This window comes from Hypomesus transpacificus, chromosome 7, assembly GCF_021917145.1.
Source record: "Hypomesus transpacificus isolate Combined female chromosome 7, fHypTra1, whole genome shotgun sequence".
Taxonomy (NCBI): domain Eukaryota; kingdom Metazoa; phylum Chordata; class Actinopteri; order Osmeriformes; family Osmeridae; genus Hypomesus; species Hypomesus transpacificus.
In genome coordinates this window covers 9,365,512-9,388,196 of record NC_061066.1, presented here as the reverse complement: position 1 = coordinate 9,388,196, position 22,685 = coordinate 9,365,512, and the positions used below count along the sequence as shown (strand labels likewise).

The window sequence follows — 22,685 nt, the reverse complement described above, 5'->3', positions numbered from 1 at the left end:
TACACATGCCGCTTTACCTTGTAAAGCCGTCAGAAGGATAAACAGACCAGTATTCAAGAAACTCCACCCTTAACATGTGACCTGGGGATTGAACATGATTGTTGTTGTTACTTGACAACCCTGTACACCGTAAACTGTACAACACAGTCTGTGTGTGTGTAACCCTAACCATGATGGAGGTCCTACAGAATGTATGATTGTGTGTGTGTGTATGTGTGTGTCTGGGTAGATGTGTGTGTGTACGCTGATAAGGTTCAGATCTAAATCCTGTTTACCTTCAGTAGGATGAGCTGAAGGTTTAACTGTCTTAGAGCCCGGAGCCTCTCTGGGCTGATAGGTCCTCTATCTAGCCTGGTTCCACCCCCACCATCCAGGAAGTGTTTCCATGCCAACCACATCCCAGAGAGGGTGGAGTTAGTGTGCTCTTGGTGCTTTCTATTTTCAGTCAGCTGCTGCAGAACCATTGTTTTTGTGTGTGTGTGTTTGTTCACAAGCTTGTGCAAAGGATTGAAACACACTAGCTTCAGGTCAGGTATGCAGCCTCTGTGTAGAGAGGGTCAGGATCCAGCTGCTGGTGGTGTAGGGGATGGTGGTGTATGTGGTGGTGGTGTAAGGGATGGTGGTGTAGGTGAAGGTGGTGTAGGTGATGGTGGTGTATGTGGTGGTGGTGGTGTAAGGGATGGTGGTGTATGTGGTGGTGGTGTAGGTGAAGGTGGTGTAGGTGATGGTGGTGTATGTGGTGGTGGTGGTGTAAGGGATGGTGGTGTATGTGGTGGTGGTGTAGGTGAAGGTGGTGTAGGTGATGGTGGTGTATGTGGTGGTGGTGGTGTAAGGGATGGTGGTGTATGTGGTGGTGGTGTAGGGGATGGTGGTGTAGGTGAAGGTGGTGGAGGTGGTGTAGGTGGAAGTGATGGTGGTGGAGGTGGAGTTGATGGTGGTGTAGGTGAAGGTGGTGGATGTGATGGTGGTGGAGGTGAGGGTGGTGGAGGTGATGGTGGTGGAGGTGAAGGTGGTGGAGGTGATGGTGGTGTAGGTGGAGGTGGAGTTGATGGTGGTGGATGTGATGGTGGTGTAGGTGGAGGAAGTTTTAACCCACGATGTCTCTCCCCTCAGAGCTCAGGAATGGAGGAGACTGTCTGGGAGCAGTACACTGTGACTCTACAGAGGGTGAGTTCAACCCTCTACTCTCTCCCCTAAACTCCCTCTCTCTTCTCCCTCTTCTCACCCTCTATCCTCTCCCCTAAACTCCCTCTCTCTTCTCCCTCTTCTCACCCTCTATCCTCTCCCCTAAACTCCCTGTCTCTTCTCCCCCCAACTCCTTTCTCCCTCTCTTCTCTCTCTCTTTGTGTGATAAATAATCTCTCTCTCTCCCCTCTCCATCCCTCTGCATCTTTGCATCTATGTGTGGTGTGTGTGTCAGGAGAATGAGCGTTAAAGAGCAGGTGGCATAAACATCTGTCTGTCCTTCCTTCTCTATACATTTACCCCTCAACACAACTCTCTCTCTCCTCTCTCTCTCCCTCGTTCTCTCCCTCCCTCCATTTCTCTTTCCCTTTCTCTCTCTCTCCTCCCTCTCCCTCCCTCTCTCTCTCCTCCCTCTCTCTGTCTCTCTCCTCTCTCTCCCTCGCTCTCTCCCTCCCTATCTCTCTCTCCTCCCCCTCTATCCTCCCTCTCCCTCCCTATCTCTCTGTCCTCCTTCTCTGTCCCTCCCTCTCTCTCTCCTCCCTCTCCATATCTCCATCTCATCAGGATGCCAAGATGGGTTTTGGCATTGCCGTGTCGGGGGGGCGGGACAACCCCAATGTGGACAGCGGAGAGACGTCCATCATCGTGTCTGATGTCCTGCAGGGAGGCCCCGCCGACGGCCTGCTGTTGTTAGTCCACTTCCAGTCACATCAAACCATATCCTGCCACATCCACGTTATTAGGAAACATCCAGCCACATCAAACCATATCCTGCCACATCCACGTTGTTAGGAAACATCCTGTCACATCAAACCATATCCTGCCACATCCACGTTGTTAGGAAACATCCTGGCACATCCATGTTATTAGGAAACATCCTGGCACATCCATGTTATTAGGAAACATCCTGTCACATCCACGTTATTAGGAAACATCCAGCCACATCCATGTTATTAGGAAACATCCTGTCACATCTACATCAGAACATGTGCAGTAACACCTCACAGACCTTATTCACACAAGTTTATGTCACATGAATATGTGTGAGGCAATAATCTTTATCCCCCTCCTCCAGTGAGAGCGACCGGGTCATCCAGGTCAACACCATCCTCATGGACAACGTGCCTCATTCCTTCGCTGTTCAGCAACTGCGGAAATGTGGGAAGGTCGCAAAGATAGTGAGTACCCTGGCCTTAACCCAGACTCCTGACCCTGGTCATAGCCCTGACCCCTGACCCTGGCCTTAACACAGACCCCTGACCCCGGCCATAACCCTGACCCTGGCCATAACCCTGACCCCTGACCCCAGCCATAACCCTGACCCCTGACCCTGGTCATAGCCCTGACCCCGGCCTTAACCCTGACCCCTGACCCTGGTCATAACCCTGACCCCTGACCCTGGTCATAGCCCTGACCCCTGACCCTGGTCAGAGCCCTGACCCCGGCCTTAACCCTGACCCCGGCCATAACCCTGACCCCTGACCGCGGCCATAACCCTGACCCCTGACACAGCCCTGACCCCGGCCTTAACCCTGACCCCGGCCTTAACCCTGACCGCGGCCATAACCCTAACCCCTGACACAGCCCTGGTGAACACTAGTTACATGATTGGGGTCTGTGTGGCGCTGTTCTTGTACATTATGTTCTCGCGGATATTGTCATGGTGACAGTAGAGCCTACAGGAAGCTGCTAGTCTGGATGTTGTCATGGTGACAGTGGAGGCACAGGGAACAGCTGCACAGTCACACAAACACAGCCTGCTAATTTGTGCATTTAAGTGTGTGCGTGAGCTTGCTTTGTTTGCATGTGTGTGTGTTTGGTTTGATCTGATGTGTGTGTTTGTGAAGAAAGATCAGGTGAGAGAGAGTGTGCATGTGTGTGTGAGAGAGAGAGAGAGTGAGAGTGAGAGTGAGAGTGAGAGTGAGAGAGAGAGAGAGTGAGAGTGAGAGTGAGAGTGAGAGTGAGAGTGAGAGTGAGAGTGAGAGTGAGAGTGAGAGTGAGAGTGAGTTAGTATATGCTCTAATCTCTTGGGTTCACGTGTTATCTAACCCAGTGCTCCAGTGTAGAGCAGAATATCTCTGTATTAGGCTCAGCCCATTCAAATGGGATGTTGCTGCTATTTGACTAGTTGGAACATTACCCACAGTGGTTTCGTACAGTAAAATACAATAAAAGTATGTTCTGTAATTTGGGAAAATAACACTTACTCAACCTTTATTGAAGTTGTTGTGTGTGTGTGTGTGACAGACAGTGAAGAGACCAAGGAAGGTTTCTCTCCACTCCTTGAAGCAGCCTCCGTCTCCAGACCCATCTACCCGTTACTATGACTCCGACGCCCCCTGGCCCCAGGACAACGGGGGCCCTGGGTTCCCCCGCCCCCGTGACCACACCTCCGAAAACAAGACCCACCTGGAACCCGAGTACCACGCCCGCGACTACGACCGTAACCGTGGGCGGAGCCGGGGGCGGAGCCAAGAGAGGGCATCGCCCAGCCCAGACGGCCGGCGTGACGGGAGCCGGGGGCGGAGCTTGGACCGTGAACCGAGCGGTCCAGAGAGGCCCCGGTATCCAGGGGAACGGGGGCGCAGCGGGGAGAGGGGGGGGGGGCTATGGCTGGGGGGACAGCTACGAGCGCGGGGGAGGAGGAGGGGGGAGGTACAGCCCCGACACGCCCAGGATGGTGAGGGGGAGGAGCCGAGATCAGGACCCCTCCCCTGAGCCTGGGAAAACCGCCCCCCGCGGCCTGGAGCCTCTGGAGAAACCTGTCAACGTCCTGCTGGTCAAGAACCGCCCCAACGAAGGTACCCTCTCCCCCTAACCCCTCCCTCTAACCCCCCCACCCCACCCGCCCCTCCCCCTAACTCTTCCCTTAACCCCCCCACCCACCCCTCCTCTTTGTGTTACTTTACGCCTTTTATCATAGAGCAGACATTTAGATCCATAGCAATGTAGAAAAAGGGCAGACAGTTTTGACTGTATTTCCATGGTCAGAGTCAAGGTCTGTATTCACCAGTTCTCTGTTCTAAACATAATGACACTGATCAGACAAGGAGAGTGCAGACTGAAGGGCTGGAAGGATGTTGTTTGGTTACCTCCACAGTTGTTGTGAGTCTTAATGTGTATGCTTGCATTTGTGTGTGTGTGTGTGTGTGTAGAGTACGGTCTGAGGCTGGGGAGTCAGATCTTCATCAAGGAGATGAGCAGCACCGGCCTGGCTGCCAGGGACGGCAGCCTGCAGGAGGGAGACATCATCCTTAAGGTCAGTTACTCTGACCTTGGACCTTGAGGATTGTTACACTGGAACATTGCAACTCTCTGACTGTAACACTGTAACAATGTAGCTGTAAAACTGTAGAACTGTAACACGATGTCTCTGACTGTAACACCATGTATCTGACTGGAACACTGGAACACCATGTATCTGACTGGAACACTGGAACACCATGTATCTGACTGGAACACTGTAACACCATGTCTCTGACTGGAACACTGGAACACGATGTATCTGACTGGAACACTGGAACACCATGTATCTGACTGGAACACTGGAACACCATGTCTCTGACTGGAACACTGGAACACGATGTATCTGACTGGAACACTGGAACACCATGTATCTGACTGGAACACTGTAACACCATGTATCTGACTGGAACACTGGAACACCATGTATCTGACTGGAACACTGGAACACCATGTATCTGACTGGAACACTGGAACACCATGTATCTGACTGGAACACTGGAACACCATGTATCTGACTGGAACACTGGAACACCATGTATCTGACTGGAACACTGGAACACCATGTATCTGACTGGAACACTGGAACACCATGTATCTGACTGGAACACTGGAACACCATGTATCTGACTGGAACACTGGAACACCATGTATCTGACTGGAACACTGGAACACCATGTATCTGACTGGAACACTGGAACACCATGTATCTGACTGGAACACTGTCCCCCCCAGATAAACGGCACAGTGACAGAGAACCTGTCCCTGAGCGATGCGGGCCGGCTGATTGAGCGCTCCCGGGGGAAGCTGCAGCTGGTGGTGCAGAGAGACCACCGCCATGTCCTGGTGCGAATCCCCCCGCTGCTCGACTCTGACTCTGAGCCTGACGGTGAGTCATGTGACCCGGCAAATAACAGTAGTGTGTAGTTGCCATAGAGATGGGGCGGTTTCCCAGACACGTTACTAGGAACCTCTTATTAGAGCATATTGATAGGGTTGGGGTTAGCTGTCTAACCCTGAGAATATAGATTTACTTATTGATTCCTTTTTGGGAGTTTGATGTGTCTTGGAAACCAGCCTGTACTGTAGCTGTGAGTTCAGAGTACAGTTTATGGCAGTGTGGAAGCTACAAGGTCCATTAACAGTCATTCATGTCATCAGACATCATATCCAGTGGCATTATTTCAACATTCCTAGAGAGGACTCTGGCCTGACCAGGCCTGCAGACCCACGCCAGGCTGGGAGGGCTTGAACATGAAAACCCACATTTGAAAAAGTGTCACGTTCTGGCTTGGCAACTGCTGGCTGGCGTGAACAATGCATACACCCTACACACACACATACTCACCCTACACACACATACTCACCCTACACACACACCCTACACACTCTCACCCTACACACACACCCTACACACACACATACTCACCCTACACACACACCCTACACACACACCCTACACACACACATACTCACCCTACACACACACCCTACACACTCTCACCCTACACACACACCCTACACGCACACACACTCACTCTACTCACACACCCTACACACACACACACTTACCCTACACACACATTCACCCTACACACCGTACACACACACATACTCACCCTACACACACACCCTACACACTCTCACCCTACACACACACCCTACACGCACACACACTCACTCTACTCACACACCCTACACACACACACACTTACCCTACACACACATTCACCCTACACACACACACACACACACAGTCAAACACACAAACGGAAAGCAGTCACAGTAAAGGCGTAGCGTCCTTGGGTTAGGGTTAGTTCCCTCCTCTCTAACCCTAACCCTTGGTGAAGGGTTAGGGTTAGAGAACACTAACCTAACCCTTGGTGAAGTGTTGATATCAATAACCAGTCTGCAAGTGAAGACTGTTCTCCAAGCTGCCTAGACAAGAACAGAGCATTTTAACTACAAAAAGAGATTTCTTCCACCGTACGAAAAGAGAAATCCTTTTTTGTGTTCTCTCTTCCAGATAAAATGTCATACTTTTAGATGAAGGACCCCAAGACATGCTGTGTGCTTGCTTGGTCTTAAAGCTGCAACCACATGGAAAGCTTGCACAGATTGGTTTTTGCTATAGCTTAACATTTTTACTTTTCCTAAACCAATAAAGTATTTTAATCACTTTATTTTGTATTGTGTGATTTTTATACCCAGACTAAGTTGAATAATGCCAGTGGAACAACTATTTTAATGAACATAGAATAACATTTGATCTTGACGGTAACTGCCATCTATGTGTAATCTATGTGTTTAGATGTATCCTCACCAGTCTTGTTGTGTTTAGTAAGATCATGTTGTGTGTAGTAAGATCATGTTGTGTGTAGTAAGATCATGTTGTGTGTAGTAAGATCATGTTGTATGTAGTAAGATCATGTTGTGTGTAGTAAGATCATGTTGTGTGTAGTAAGATCATGTTGTGTGTAGTAAGATCATGTTGTGTGTAGTAAGATCATGTTGTGCAGAAAGAGCATGACTTTCTCCTGAGCACAGAAAGTTGCATGAGACCGTGGTGTCAAAGTGGGTAAGATGACATCATAACATAGTAACACACTGTTATTAACCTACGTCTGTGTTTAACAGGTTTTAATATTCCTCAGGCTCATGTTTCCATAACCCCTACATTGCCGCTGTCCCCTACTGACTCATGACGATGTATTTCAATGAAGATTGTTGACCTCACTTCCTGCTAAGAAGGTCATTGTGAGGGCCCCTCCCTCTCTCTTATCTGAGAGCCCCATTTGTAAGAAATCATTTCAGGCCCCCTATTGGTTCAGCGGGAATAGAGGGCAGTGGAGGATTTGAGCGAGAAAATGTTTCTCCCTCCCTCCTCCTCTTTCTACATCCCTCCCTCTCTCCTGCTCCCTCCCTCCTCCTCTCTTCCTACATCCCAACTCATAATCCAGACTATCTAGATGAGATTCAACGTATTAATCCCTCCCACCCCACCTTGTGACAGATCTCATGGCCAACACTACCTAGCACTGAAGTTTGTAGGCTGAGTGTGTGTGTGTGTGTGCTCAGAGGGAAATTATTCAAACCCTCTCTTTCACCCCTTACTCCATGGAGTTCCCTCCAGCCTCCCCCCCAGCCTGGCAACCTGTGCAGCCTGTGTAGCCTGGCAACCTGTGCAGCCTGTGTAGCCTGGCAGCCTGTGCAGCCTGTGTAGCCTGTGTAGCCTGTGCAGCCTGTGTAGCCTGTGTAGCCTGTGCAGCCTGTCAGCCTGTGTAGCCTGTGTAGCCTGTGTAGCCTGTGCAGCCTGTGTAGCCTGTGTAGCCTGTGCAGCCTGTGTAGCCTGGCAGCCTGTGCAGCCTGTGTAGCCTGTCAGCCTGTGCAGCCTGTGCAGCCTGTGTAGCCTGTGCAGCCTGTGTAGCCTGGCAGCCTGTGCAGCCTGTGTAGCCTGTCAGCCTGTGCAGCCTGTGCAGCCTGTGCCAACACTCTGATAAAAGGGACAGGAACGATGTGGAGGGAGGGAAGCAGAGAGAGAGAGTGAGAGAGAGAGAGTGCAGGGTACATAGTGTTCTGTACAAGACCAGTCAACTCAAAACATGACATCAAACAGACCTCCAGTCCAACATGTGCACACAAGTACAAACACACACACACACACACATGGTAACACACATTCATAGACACAGCTGTTCACACATGCACAGCCCTAATCCTATGTGCCCCCTGTGCTGTGACCTTCCTATTGTCTGATGTTATTATACTTCATCCATCCTCCCCTGCCAGTACTGTCTCTCTCCCCACAGCCATCCTTTAGTACTGACAATTACTTGCAAATGGAAATCTTTTGTGAATATATACGTTGGCCTGTCTGCCTGTCTGTCTGTCTGTCCGCCTGTCCGTCAGCATGTGTAGCATGTTAACCCACAAGGAAGCATTCACAGAAGCACCACTCAGCAAACCACCCTCCCTCTCTACCCCTCACCCCTTATCAGTTCATCTCTATCAATCTCTCTCTGTCTCTACCTCCCTCCTCTCTCCTTTTTCGCCAAGTCTCCCTCCCTCCCTCCTCCAGGAGCTGGTTACCCCTGTTCTGGGTCTAGAGTTCTGCAGTGTTCTGGGTCTAGAGTTCTGCAGTGTTCTGGGTCAACAGCACTGCAGTGTTCTGGATCTACAGCTCTGCAGTGTTCTGGGTCTAGAGTTCTGCAGTGTTCCGGGTCTAGAGTTCTGCAGTGTTCTGGGTCTAGAGTTCTGCAGTGTTCTGGGTCTACAGCTCTGCAGTGTTCTGGGTCTAGAGTTCTGCAGTGTTCTGGGTCTACAGCTCTGCAGTGTTCCAAACATGCATCTCTGGAGCTCTAACTGAGCTGGAGCTGTGTGTCCTGCAGTGCAACCCTGTTCCCTCTCACTCAATGCTTTATGGGTTCTCTCAGTTTTGATGTCTGCTTCTTATTCCTTTCCTTCCCTCACCCCCCTCTCTCACTCCCTCCCCCCCTCCTTCCCTCTTCTCCTCCCCATCTTGCTCTGCTGAGAATGATGAGCACAGCTAAGACTGTCAGGGTCTGTTAGAGAGCCGCTACTCTACATTTCTAATGTCTCAGTCGTACATGTCATACTTTATCAGCTTGGTGAAAATACTAACTGTATTAGTGTACTACTTCCACAGCTGTTAACTGTGTACTGTCTGGAGAATTGGTATGCCATTATCAGAGGGTAATCTGTAGGGCTTTGGGACCCAAATGGTCTTCCTCCTCACTGTCACAAGGTGGTTGGGTTTCTGGGATAACCTTCGTTCTGTGGTGGCTCATCTGGTGAAGGTGGTGGTTTAAACTGCTTTGTGTCTCTAACCTCTTTCTCTGTTCCTCCCCTTCTATCTCCATCTCTCTCCCTCCTTCACCCATCTCTTTCCCTCTATCTCTCTCCCCCTCCCTCCTCCCCCCTCCCTCTTTCTGTCTCGTAGAGATGTCAGAGATGGAGTCCCTCCGCTCCTACTCCCCTGAGACAGACAGGAGGCAGTCTGACCTGTCCTCCCACTCCTCCAACGAGAGAGACCTCACCAGGTGAGAGGGGGAGAGAGGCCTCACCAGGTGAGAGGGAGGGGGGGAGCTGGAGAGAGACCTCACCAGGTGAGAGGGAGGGGGGGAGCTGGAGAGAGACCTCACCGGGTGAGAGGGGGAGAGAGACCTCACCAGGTGAGAGGGAGGGGGGGAGCTGGAGAGAGACCTCACCAGGTGAGAGGGGGACTGGGTGGTGAAAGGTAGAGAGGAGGACTGATGAGTGAAGGGAGATCTGGGGGGTATTCCATCAACGTCGCTAACGAAAGCCACATTTACACGAAAAAGCCTTGCTTAAGTAAACGTCAACTTGGACTTAAGCCTCAAGACGTTCCACTAACGTTCCGTTCCACTAACAAGCAAAGCTCATTTTTTTATTTAGCTCGACTTTTAGCCTGACACGGAGCAGGCTAGTTCAGAAGAATAAGTTACCTTGGTTATGTAGCCTGAACTAGAATAAGCCACTTTAATGGAACGGAACTCTCGCGGAAGTAAGCCTGGCTTTCCCTTAATATACGTTGATGGAACAACCCCTTGGTTCTGTTTAAATGTTGTTTATTGTTTATTCAGAGTTAGAGTTATGGTTAGTGTTAATGTGCCTGGCTGTATTGGCAGGGAGGACGGCCAGCGAGGGCCACTCTCTGCACCTGCCTCCCCCTTCAGGGGGCCCCCCACCCCCTCTGCTCAGCTGGACCAAGAGCCTCTGCACTCCGACCTGCCCCCAGGTAACCACCATGCACCTGGAGTATGCCACCTTCTGCCGTGAGGTAGAGGCAGGACTTTACTGTCTCTTCTTTCACACCGTGGTCCTTCATCTGCTTGTGTCTTTTATAGCTGCTGTAACGTCCACTCCTAAGATCCTGCTGCGGCCCAGCCCTGAAGATGAGGAGATTTATGGGTGAGTCTCTTCCCATCCTCATCTCCTTTCTTCTCCTCCTCCCCCTCTCTTCCTCACCTCATCTCTCCTTCCCTGGAGTCACAGAGGTACAGCTTGATAGATGAGCATATCATATTGGATACTCCTTAATATTATAGTAACCAATTAAAGGTCCATTTGTCTCTTGTTCTCCCTCCCTCCCTCCTCCCGCAGGGCTAACACAGTGATGGTGAGCTTCCAGAAAGGAGACAGTGTGGGGCTGAGGCTGGCAGGAGGGAATGATGTGGGGATCTTCATCGCTGGCGTCCAGGAGGGCAGCCCTGCTGAGGAGGAGGGCCTCCGCACCGGAGACCAGATCATGAAGGTTCCTAACCCTAACCTCTATAGACCAGATCATGAAGGTTCCTAACCCTACCCTAGTTAGTTAGGGTTAGTTATTGATGTGTTTGTGGTGGTGTTAGGGTTAGTTATTGATGTGTTTGTGGTGGTGTTAGGGTTAGTTATTGATGTGTTGTGGTGGTGTTAGGGTTAGTTATTGATGTGTTTGTGGTGGTGTTGCAGGTGAACCAGGTGGACTTCAGGGGCGTGGTGAGGGAGGAGGCGGTCCTGTTCCTGCTGGAGATCCCTAGAGGAGAGAGTGTCACCATCCTGGCCCAGAGCAAACCAGAGGGTGAGGCTCTGCTCTACTGGATCTAGTCTAGCTGTCCTCTCTGTTCTTACTGCACATTACTAAAGCACTGGAGGTCTAACTTCTGGCCCAACACACACACACACAGTAGAGCACACACACGCATTGACAGGAGGCAGTCAGTCTGGGAAAGAGGACATGCACACCTGGAGTGGGTTGCACCAACAGGATTTAGGACCAGTCTTAAGCTAAGACTGGCGTAACTCAACGTTCTATGTCTAAAATGATGTTACGCCTGTTGCACCACGCTGACTTAAGCTGCTCTCTCTCTAAGTCTAGTCCTAAATGTTACGCCCTGTGGACAGGAGACTTATGTTAAAACATAGAACGTTACTGTGTTGGTTTCTATAGTAATTTTCACAAAAACCGTTGAGTGCAGCTAAAACAACAAGCTATAACGATGGCGCGTCTAATTTATAGATTGTATAATGAACGTGCTTTAAGATGTGAGAGAGTAGTGCGGGACAGAACTAATCCGCTGGATATGTACAATGATGAGGAGTTAATCCAGAGGTTTTGTTTCAGTAGGGTTGAGATTTTTTCTCTAGTCGACGAACTGTTTGACGATTTGCGCTTTCAGTCAGACCGAAATGCTGCCCTGACGCCAACGTTACAGCTTTTAATCGCACTGAGGTTTTATGCAAACGGTGCATTTCAAAACACCGTGGGGGACATGATCGGCATGCATAAATCTACAGCTTGTAGAGTTATTCGTAGGGTCTCGCTAGCACTGAGTCGCCGCCTACCGCAATATGTCAACTTGCCTAACGAGGCCGAGGCAATCGCTGTCAAGCAGCGTTTCCGCCAGGCGTCTGGCATCCCTGGTATCATCGCCTGCATTGATGGTACCCATATTCGGATTCAAGCACCATCAGAATACGAACATCTATACGTCAACCGAAAGGGCCATCATTCAATCAATGTACAGCTCGTTTGCGATGCAAACTACAAGATAATCAATGTGGTGGCGCGATGGCCTGGCTCAACTCATGACTCGAGGATTCTCCGGGAAAGTGAGTTATTCAATCAGTTCGAAGCCAGAGGGGTCAACGGGATCTTACTTGGTGATAGTGGCTACCCACTAAAACGCTGGCTACTCACACCATTATTGAACCCACGCACTCAGCAGGAACAACGCTACAATGCCGCCCATACCACTACCCGCTCGATCGTAGAGCGATGTATTGGAGTGCTCAAGCGCAGGTAAGCACATAATCAGCACCATGGACAGAACCTTTTGACTTTGGAATAGCTACTTACACAACCTAACCAACAACCCCCCTAAATGCAATTTAGGTTCCACTGTCTTCACGGAGAGACAAGGATGCACCCAGAGAGAGCCTGCACAGTGATAGCAGCTTGCACGGTGTTGCACAATATCGCAATGAAAAAGAGAATACCTCTACCAAGGCATGACCCTTTGCTTTGCCAAGATGAAGAAGCCCCTGCTATCCCTGCAGCACAAGAAGATGTTGCCGGGCGACTTGTTCGCGCTCACGTTGTGAACTTGCTGCGGGCCTAAGTGTGAATGTGTGTGTGTGTGTGTGTTTGTGGGAATAAATAATAAACAGGCTAGGCCTAGACACAATGAACGTGTATGCCTCTTTTATTATAGGCAATTGTTAAAGCCATTATGGCTGGAAAACATAGAACATAGCCTATTATTTCGACCACTTGGCCTATAGCCTAGCTAGGTCTACAAAACGAAGAAGTACGTCTCCTCAAAAGTTTCAGTGGAATGATTTAACTTTTGTTTCAGTAATTCTATTTCCAATTTAATTTTTTCTTTTTCCAATTGAAGTTTTTGCTGTTCAGTAATGAGTTTAACAGTCTCAGCCTCCACTCGAACGATCTCCTTTTGGAGCAATATGGTTTGTAGACTGGCCGTGTCCTCCTGTCTCCTCCGTTTCGGCGGATTGCTATTTCCAGCTGCAATCGCGTCCTCCATCAAGTCTATAGGTAAAATATGGGTGATCTTAGATTTCGTTTAGCTATCAAATAGGCATGATTACATTTCTCTCTTATTAAATCATTAACTGTATGCCTATTCTGATCTAGGCCTACCTCCAGGGCCCGCACTGATGATCACGGGTTGGCTTTCTTGCATAGGCCTATCACTTGTAACACTGACGTTGAGCACTGCAGTTGGGTTTTCCTCTTCTTGGTAGGAAGTGTCCGTCTCAACGCTAGCACTAGAATCACTAGCATTTAGGAGACTTTGAGCAGCACTATCCACTCCCTCCAAACCAATAAATGCTGGGGAATTCTCGCCTACAACCTGGATTACGGTCTCACTATATATTGAAGCTTTGGCATGCAGTCGGCACTCGTTTCATACTACTTGCATCCTTTTTGGCTTTTGATAGCAATTCTTGCCATTTTTTTTTTACTTCTTCAACAGTACGGAAGTCCACAGAATTTTGGAGTTCGTTTATACTTGCTGTTATGCTTTTCCAAGTCTCCTTTTTTCGTTTGTTGGTTATTGTGTTGCTTTGTTTCGAGGTTAAAATATATTTATGTTGGTCATACTTCTCAATCAATGTTCTTATTTCCGAATCAGAGAAATTACACTTTCTTTTTTTACGATCCTCCATAGCTAATTACACGGAAAAGTTGTGAACTGAATGAATAAACGGTTATTAATTGGTTTCATGGCAACGCACGTTCAATACTAGAATTCCACGGGCACTTTCATGAACGCGCATGTTACGACCAGTCTTAGTTAAGACTGGTCGTAAATTCTGTTGGTGCAACAGGCGTTAGATATGGGCCTAAGACCGTTCTTAACAAAGACTGACTTAGGACTTAGGACAGTCTTAGCAAAGACTAGTTGGTGCAACCCACTCCTGATCTCTACTGTCACAAACACTCCAACACCTCTTCAAGGTTATGGAGGCATAGTGTCTACCTCTGCCTACAACAGACCCAGCAGACCTTACTTTCACACCAGCATGATGAAACATGTTGTCCACTCCCTCCCTCTGCTCCTCCAGTGTACAGAGACATCATGGTGTCAGGGCGAGGGGACTCCTTCTTCATCAGGACACATTTTGAGTACGAGAAGGAGGCTCCTCAGAGCCTGGCGTTTCCCCGTGGGGAGGTCTTCAAGGTGCTGGACACGCTGTATGACGGCAAGCTGGGCAGCTGGCTGGCCATCCGCATGGGCAAGGACAACCAGTTGCTGGAGAAGGGCATCATCCCCAACAAGAGCAGGTGGGAAACATAGCAGGTTGCAATGGAGAGCAGGCTAGCATGGAGAACTAGCATGGAGAACTGGTCTGGACAACTAGCCTGATACACACATACAGGCATACATACACACACCCTCTCCCTTTATCTCTCTCTCATTCCTTTTCTCTCTCTGAGATGGATATGTGACATATTCCTATCTCTTCCTCTCTCCCCTCTCTCCTATCCTCCTCTCTCCTCCCCCTCTGTACTTCTCTCTCCCCTCTCTCCTCTCCTCCTCCCTCATTCCAGGGCGGACCAGATGGCCAGTGTCCAGAGTTCCCAGAGGGGCGGGGTTTCTGACCGGGCAGATTTCTGGCGTCTGCGGGGTCAGAGGGCAGCAAAGAGGAAGGACCTGAGGAAGAGCAGGGAGGATGTTAGCGCCGTCCCCGTGGCAACGCGCTTCCCCGCCTATGAGAGGGTGGTGTTACGAGAAGGTGGGCTGCAGTGTGTGTGTGTGTGTGTGTAATTTGAGAGAGAGGGAAGAAGTGAGGAGGGGAGGAGAGGTGGGAGGGGAAGAGAGGTGGGAGGGGAGGAGAGGTGGGACGGGCAAAGAAGGAAAAGAGAGAAAAAGACTAGGGAGTGAGGTACCTTACACGCACACACACACCCACACACACACACACACACCACACACATACACACACCACACACCATACACACACATTAGCAGCTTTAGTAGCCTTACAAACACACAGTCACACACTCATACTCCAGGCAGACACTACCACTTTGCTATACCCATCCTTTCATTCTCCAGACAGACACTACCACACTGTGCTATACCCATCCTCTTTGAAACATCAAGTGTGTGTGTGTTCTACAGCTGGTTTCAGGCGTCCTGTTGTGCTGTTTGGACCCATCGCTGATGCAGCCAACGAAAAGCTGGCTACTGAACTGCCTGACCAGTTTGTCATTGCCAGTGAGTACAGAGATGGAGTGGGTGTGTGTGTCTGTGTGTGTGTGTGTGTGTGTAACCTGTGTTCCTGACCTCTGACCTTCCCAGAGACGGAGCCTAAGGACGCTGGCTCAGAGAAATCCTCCGGGGTGGTGAGACTCAACACCATCAGACAGATCATAGAGCAGGTACACACACACACACACATTTCACACAAGTTGAGCGCGCAGTGGAGCGGACGTAGAGGAAAGGCCATCGAAGAGACGTTGTTGAGTAACGTTAGCAGAGAAATCGGTACGACCCAAGTCATCCAAGGTGTAGGAGCATTTCACACTAAATACATTGAAACAGTGTGTTAATTGACCGAGGTTAAGTTAGTTTCATATTTGACATTCGTCTCACAATCGGAAGACGCTACTTTGCAGCATCGCGTTCGGGACCGGGTAAAAACTACCCATACCATTTTGAAAAATGTTAACTTTTATAATATGTTTAGGAATATAAAACCTCAAACAGACACCAGTGTATCTTAACAATGTCTGGTATACGTCCACAGCCTTTACTTTTTCAATGAAGTTTAAAATAAATTGATAGAAAATCACTAATCTTTCAAAATAGTGTAGTCCTCGCAAATCTAAATTTTTTTCAAAATTGTGTCAACAAATCTTAAATATACATCAGATTATTTGAATAAAGTCTGGTTTACTTCCACAACATTTCAATTTTCAATAAAGTTTTAAACAAAACTTAAATAAATTGCTCATCTTGGAAAATAGGATTCAATCCACGCTAATATTAATAACCTTTTCAAAATTGTGTGCCTGTTTGTGCACATTCTGAAGATTTTTTGCACTGTGAATTTGCACTGTCAGTTCTGTTTTTGAATAAAGGGTTGGAATTAATGCTTTTTAGTTTTTTTATCCGATTCATCGATTAATCGAAAAAAGAATCGACAGATTAATCGATTATTAAAATAATCGTTAGTTGCAGCCCTAACTGACATACATACAAAGTTGACCAAATCCCTTCACTAGACAAACAGGCCATGTCACTATGACAGCCCCACCATGACAACAGAGGACGTAAGAACACTTGCCTACATGACTGCACATGGTGACCTCATCCCCCCTCCCCCCCCCAGGACAAGCACGCTCTACTGGATGTGACCCCCAGGGCGGTGGACACTCTGAACTACAGCCAGTGGTACCCCATCGTGGTGTTCTTCAGCCCAGACAGCCGGCAGGGTGTGAAGACCCTCCGCCAGAGGCTGCTGCCCGCTTCCAGCCGCAGCTCTCGCAAGCTGTACGAGCAGGGAGTCAAGCTGAGGAAGACCTGCAGTCACCTGTTCACTGGTACACACACACACACACACACACACAGGAAGTCAAGCTGAGGAAGACCTGCAGTCACCTGTTCACTGGTACACACACACACACAGATAAATAGATCCACAATATTAAAACTTACCATCTCTCTTCTTCCTTCAACACCCTCTCCCTCTCTCTCCCCCACAGCCACTATAGAGCTGAACTCCAGTAATGATGCCTGGTACGGCAGTGTGAAAGACTGTATCAGGCAGCAACAGACTCAGGCAGTCTGGGTGTCTGAGGGCAAGGTAACACTCACATACACTCTCACACACACACTCTCTGACACACATACTCTCACACACCCATGCACACAGCAAACTACACTTCTCTTTTGTAGCTGTGAGGGTTAGGGTTATCCAGTATCCAGTGCTCTTTTCTGTAGCTGTGAGGGTTATCCAGTATCCAGTGCTCTCTTCTGTAGCTATGAGGGTTATCCAGTATCCAGTGCTCTTTTCTGTAGCTGTGAGGGTTATCCAGTATCCAGTGCTCTTTTCTGTAGCTGTGAGGGTTAGGGTTATCCAGTATCCAGTGCTCTCCTCTGTAGCTGTTAGGGTTATCCAGTATCCAGTGCTCTCTTCTGTAGCTATGAGGGTTATCCAGTATCCAGTGCTCTTTTCTGTAGCTGTGAGGGTTATCCAGTATCCAGTGCTCTTTTCTGTAGCTGTGAGGGTTATCCAGTATCCAGTGCTCTTTTCTGTAGCTGTGAGGGTTAGGGTTATCCAGTATCCAGTGCTCTCCTCTGTAGCTGTTAGGGTTATCCAGTATCCAGTGCTCTCTTCTGTAGCTATGAGGGTTATCCAGTATCCAGTGCTCTTTTCTGTAGCTGTGAGGGTTATCCAGTATCCAGTGCTCTTTTCTGTAGCTGTGAGGGTTATCCAGTATCCAGTGCTCTTTTCTGTAGCTGTGAGGGGTTATCCAGTATCCAGTGCTCTCCTCTGTAGAACACACTTCTTACACTCTTTCTAACTTTGTTTATATTCTACATTATATTCATATTAGTATGTTCAGTTTCCACAATATATTCATATTATTGGTGTAGTAACCTTAGTATATAGTTTGTGTAATATGTTTGTCTTAGTAATTATAGTTTGTAGTTGTGAGTGACATCATGCTCCAGTTGGTCACCATGGCAGCAGGGTCCTGTACTTCCTGAGTGGCATCAGTAGCTACTGGGCATGCTCAGTGTGTTCTTCAGCCTTCTACTGGGCATGCTCAGTGTGTTCTTCAGCCTAGCCTTCAACTGGGCATGCTCAGTGTGTTCTCCTCCTACCAGCTCTACAGCTTGGCTCTTTTCTTTCTTTTCTTTTCTGTTCTTCTGTTTCCTGCTTCCTGTTTCCTGCTTCCTGTTTCCTGCTTCCTGTCTGTACACCAAGATCCATCATGTGTCTCTTCTAGCTGGAGGGGATGGAGACTGAGCTGGATCTCCCTGAGGACCGCATGTCCTACCTGTCGGCCATGTCAGCTGACTACCTGAGCATGGACAGCCGGCTGGCAAGCGACTACGACGACACGGCGGACGAGGGGGGGGCTTACACCGATAACGAGCTGGATACAGAGCTGGCCGAGCAGGTGTCAGCCATCAGCCGCTCCTCAGAGCCCGTCCTGGCTGAAGAGGTCAGAACACGAGCACACACACACATATATATATCTATCTATCTAGATGTGTAAAGGATCCAGTGTGTGAGTGTCTGTCAGCAGCACAACTGCAGCCCTGCTGTCTGCTGTCTGGTGTTGGAACCATCCAGGGGAAACAGAGACTTTATGTTGTGCTAGCATGTGGTAAAATGTGTGTGTGTGTTGGGTGTAGGGGTAGGGGTTTATAACCACAACTCACAACTAACTGCACACCCTGTCAACCCGCCCCAGACTGTTTCCTAGCAACCTGCATGTGACATGTTGCCATGGCAAGGGTTATCGGCATATTCGCTGTATACCCTCAGTTCCAAATAACCAGCTGTTAGCGAAATAATATTATTTTATTCTGAATTTTATATTCCTGTGAGATGCCAAATGTTGACCCCATCTTGACCCCAGACCCATGTTCATGGCCAACATGTTAGCATTATAAATGCTAGTGGAAGTGTAAATATTAGCATTATACATGCTAGTGGAAGTGTAAATATTAGCATTATACATGCTAGTGGAAGTGTAAATATTAGCATTATACATGCTAGTGGAAGTGTTAAGGATATTCTACTAATGTCATTTGAATACTCTAGAATCCACCTTGATAGCTAACGCTAACCACAAGAACTAACCCGAACCCAAACCCTTGATAGCCAACGCTAACCACAAGAACTAACCATAACCCTTGATAGCCAACGCTAACCACAAGAACTAACCCTAACCCTTGATAGCCAACGCTAACCACAAGAACTAACCCTAACCCTTGATAGCCAACGCTAACCACAAGAACTAACCCTAACCCTTGATAGCCAACGCTAACCACAAGAACTAACTCTGGAGTCAACCAAGAAAACCCCCCCGCCATGTTCCTGGCACGGCCCCATGTTTGCAGCCTGCATGGGACCGCCCCATCCTGCCCCCTGCCCTCTGACTGTCCTGTGTCTGTGTGCGTGAGTGTGCATGCGTGCTGTGTTTGTCTGTGTGTGTGCGCGTGTGTGTGTGTGTGCGTGTGTGTGTGTGTAGATCCTGCGGAGGAGCAGTCCAGAGATCCGAGGTCGTATCAGGAGGGTGGGCAGCAGGGAGGTCATCAGCAACACCAGCCCACTGCTCACTCACACTCCCTCCAAGGTGACACACTCACCCACACTCCCTCCAAGGTGACACACTCACCCACACTCCCTCCAAGGTGACACACTCAACCACACTCCCTCCAAGGTGACACACTCAACCACACTCCCTCCAAGGTGACACACTCAACCACACTCCCTCCAAGGTGACACACAACTTTAATAGCTGTACATGAACCATTATCTACATATAATTTCATATGTGTGCCCCCACCCCACTCCACATACACACAAACACACCCCCCTCCACCCCCCACATGCACATCCCTCTGTTGATCTCGTGCTGGAGCTACAGGCTGTCGTTCCATCTGAAGAGGGCTGGTCTGGAGAAGCCACGCCCAGCACAGCTCAGACTCCTCCCACAGCAGCTCACTGGAGCAGACGGTACCTTCCCACCTAGAACTGCTCCCTCTGTTGTGGTAGAGGCCCCCCTGTATTCTGCTAGTCCCAGCCAGGCTGGGGGTCCGGGGTTGGTGGTGTAGCTAGTCCCAGCCAGACTGGGGGTCCAGGGTTGGTGGTGTAGAGCTAGTCCCAGCCAGACTGGGGGTCCAGGGTTGGTGGTGTAGAGCTAGTCCCAGCCAGACTGGGGGTCCAGGGTTGGTGGTGTAGCTAGTCCCAGCCAGACTGGGGGTCCAGGGTTGGTGGTGTAGAGCTAGTCCCAGCCAGACTGGGGGTCCAGGGTTGGTGGTGTAGAGCTAGTCCCAGCCAGGCTGGGGGTCCAGGGTTGGTGGTGTAGAGCTAGTCCCAGCCAGGCTGGGGGTCCAGGGTTGGTGGTGTAGCTAGTCCCAGCCAGACTGGGGGTCCAGGGTTGGTGGTGTAGCTAGTCCCAGCCAGGCTGGGGGTCCAGGGTTGGTGGTGTAGAGCTAGTCCCAGCCAGACTGGGGGTCCAGGGTTGGTGGTGTAGAGCTAGTCCCAGCCAGGCTGGGGGTCCAGGGTCGTCCTCCTGGGGGTGATGGTGTGGTGACTCTGCTGGACAGTCAGTCTGTTAGCTGCTTCAACTAGGAGGTAGAATCTCCAGCCACTGGAGTAGTACAGTCCAGCCTTTGATTATACTGTACTTGTTTTAATCAATGTCCTACATGTCCCCCGTCCCCCCGTCCCCCTCCATAGGTGAAGCTGGTGTTTAGGGACGAGGTGGGTGTCGCCCCTTCTTCTCAGGGGGCGGCCCCTTCTTACGAAGCCCCGCCCACCACCCGTTGCTTTGACTCCCACTCCAGCAGCCCCGGCGACCTGGCTCCGCCCCCCCGCTCCGCCTCCACACTCCTCAATTCCTTTGGCAAGCCCCGCCCCCTGGGGGCCCCGCCCCCTCCCGTGGCGCTCAAGCCCTCCTTCCTGTCCCAGCAGGACACGCCCCCCGGGGGGCCCCCCACCCCTATAGCGCCCCCCAAGGGTCTGGAGGAGGTGCAGGACGACCCCTCCCTCACCTCCTTCCTGGGGAAGATCAAGGCCTTTGAGAAAATGGACCACTTCGCACGCGCCCAGAGGGTTCTGGAGCTGCAGGAGGCGCAGAACGCCAGGGTAGGAGTGTGTGTTTCTGTAGGTATGTGTGTGTTCCTGTAGGTGTGAGTGTGTGTCTCTCTTTGGTAAATCAACCTGATCCAGAGTCAGTTATTGAGCTAATTTAGCTTTTTCCTATTTCAAGGCTGCTGTTGTGTAAAATCTACTGTATTACCTGTGCTTTCCCTCACTGTATAACTGCTTCATTACCTGAACTCTGGAGTTTCCTCTGGGATGCGTAGAGCAGAATGTAGAGCAGAATGTTGATCTGTTGTGTGTGTCAGCTGGAGATCTCCCAGAAGCACCCTGACATCTATGCCGTCCCCCTGAAGACCCCTCGACTGGAGCATGGGAGACCCCAGCCTATAGGGTAGGAGAGGAGGAGGAGGAGGGGGAGGAGGGAGGGGGGAGGGAGGAGGGGGGGGGGAGAGGGGGAAGAGGAGGGGGAGGAGGGAGGGGGGAGGGAGGAGGGGGAGGAGGAGGGGGGGGAGAGGGGGAAGAGGAGGGGGAGGAGGGGGGGGAAGAGGAGGGCCTCAGTCCCTGTGTCCTCCTCCTACCTTCATATGTATACATATATTCTAGACTGTATATTAAATATAAATATCATATCTATCATCAGAATGTGTTTTTGTAGCAGTGTACTCATGAGTTAGTCTGTGTCTGTTTGTCCAGATCCAGCTCTCGTCCTGAGCCACAGGCCCCACCCTCCAAGGTGATGTGCTCTGGCAGTCGCTCATTCTACAGCGAGGAGGAGGAGGAGGAGGAGGAAGAGTACCGCCGCCAGCTGGCAGAGCACACCAAGCGCAGCTACAACCAGCAGTACCAGGATACGGAACTGTAGGGGCTAGGCAGCCCACACAGACACTACACTGTGCCCTCTTCTGATTGGCTGGCACCCTCTGCAGACACACCTCCCTGCGCATACACTCATCATTCCTTGGGCCCTGCCACAACCCCTAACCTGGCCAAGCCCCCTGCCTGCACCAATCAGCTGCTGACTTGGAAGCCCTTCCTGCTTTAAGTTTCTCAAACGATCTGTTTTTTTTTATTTATTGTTTTGCTTCAAAGAAGTCTAGAAGCATCTGTAGCTGTCTGTGAGGATAGAACTTCAGTCTTCTGGAACAGTTTTTCTTCCTGTTCTGTCAAGGATGCGACTGTTCCAGGTCCTCTTTCTGATTACTGTACGTTCAGCTGAACTGTGTGAACGCTTTAGGAAGCCACTTGTTTTCTTCTTGCCTCTATGCAAATAATTTCAGTTTGTGCAACTGAAAACCTGCCACGAAACTTTGTCTTTGATCCATGAAAAACCTTAAACTTCTCTCTCTCACACACACACACACTCACACACACACACACACCTGTGAGTGCTGTCAACTATTCACTCTCTTCTTTGCTCCTCTCCTTTTGATATATCCCACCTGGCCAGCTCTCTGGAGCTGTTTGAAAAGGTCACCTATATTATATATATTCTATATCTACTGTTAAGTGTTTATACTCCTCAAACTCTGCATTCCTTCCTATATGATAATGCGTGTGTATACATACAGTATCTATCTATCTATCTATATCTAAATACAGTATATATATATATATATATATATATTCACACAGAGAGGTGTTCTATATAATACACTGGAATTTTTTTTTTTTTTTTGAAGTGCCTTTTACTTTATGATTACATGAGGTTTGGGGAAACCAAAACACTTTGAAATCATATCTGGCCTCTCCCCCTCCGACCCCCACTTCTTCTTTCCCGCCCTCGTCCCCCTTTCTCTCGGTCTCCTTGGGACAGAGTACCTGCTGCTCTCCAGTTCAGAGGGAACCAGAGACACCAAGACCTTAATACAACGAGTACTGGTATCAGTCACTTCACACACACACACACACACACA

At 49.7% G+C, this 22,685-nt stretch overlaps 2 protein-coding genes across 2 annotated transcripts in view; both read left to right on the top strand.

The window, feature by feature from the left end:
- LOC124469735 (tight junction protein ZO-2-like) overlaps positions 1–22,380 on the top strand; it is a 38,130-nt gene extending 15,750 nt beyond the window's left edge. Inside the window, 23 exon segments of the mRNA XM_047023211.1 lie at positions 1,114–1,167; positions 1,750–1,874; positions 2,261–2,363; positions 3,433–3,780; positions 3,782–3,986; positions 4,341–4,444; positions 5,164–5,317; positions 9,389–9,488; positions 10,098–10,207; positions 10,317–10,380; positions 10,573–10,723; positions 10,921–11,029; positions 14,041–14,260; positions 14,528–14,712; positions 15,102–15,197; positions 15,282–15,361; positions 16,315–16,525; positions 16,688–16,788; positions 17,939–18,157; positions 19,193–19,297; positions 20,407–20,814; positions 21,078–21,163; positions 21,466–22,380. Coding sequence (XP_046879167.1) covers positions 1,114–1,167; positions 1,750–1,874; positions 2,261–2,363; positions 3,433–3,780; positions 3,782–3,986; positions 4,341–4,444; positions 5,164–5,317; positions 9,389–9,488; positions 10,098–10,207; positions 10,317–10,380; positions 10,573–10,723; positions 10,921–11,029; positions 14,041–14,260; positions 14,528–14,712; positions 15,102–15,197; positions 15,282–15,361; positions 16,315–16,525; positions 16,688–16,788; positions 17,939–18,157; positions 19,193–19,297; positions 20,407–20,814; positions 21,078–21,163; positions 21,466–21,634 — 3,507 coding nt within the window. The 3' untranslated portion in view covers positions 21,635–22,380.
- LOC124469747 (putative nuclease HARBI1) lies at positions 11,040–13,813 on the top strand. Its single transcript, XM_047023231.1, has 2 exons — positions 11,040–12,250; positions 12,344–13,813. The coding sequence occupies exons 1-2, from the start codon at positions 11,448–11,450 to the stop codon at positions 12,567–12,569; spliced, it is 1,029 nt and encodes a 342-aa protein (XP_046879187.1). The 5' UTR covers positions 11,040–11,447; the 3' UTR covers positions 12,570–13,813.
- Positions 22,381–22,685: the final 305 nt, after the last annotated feature.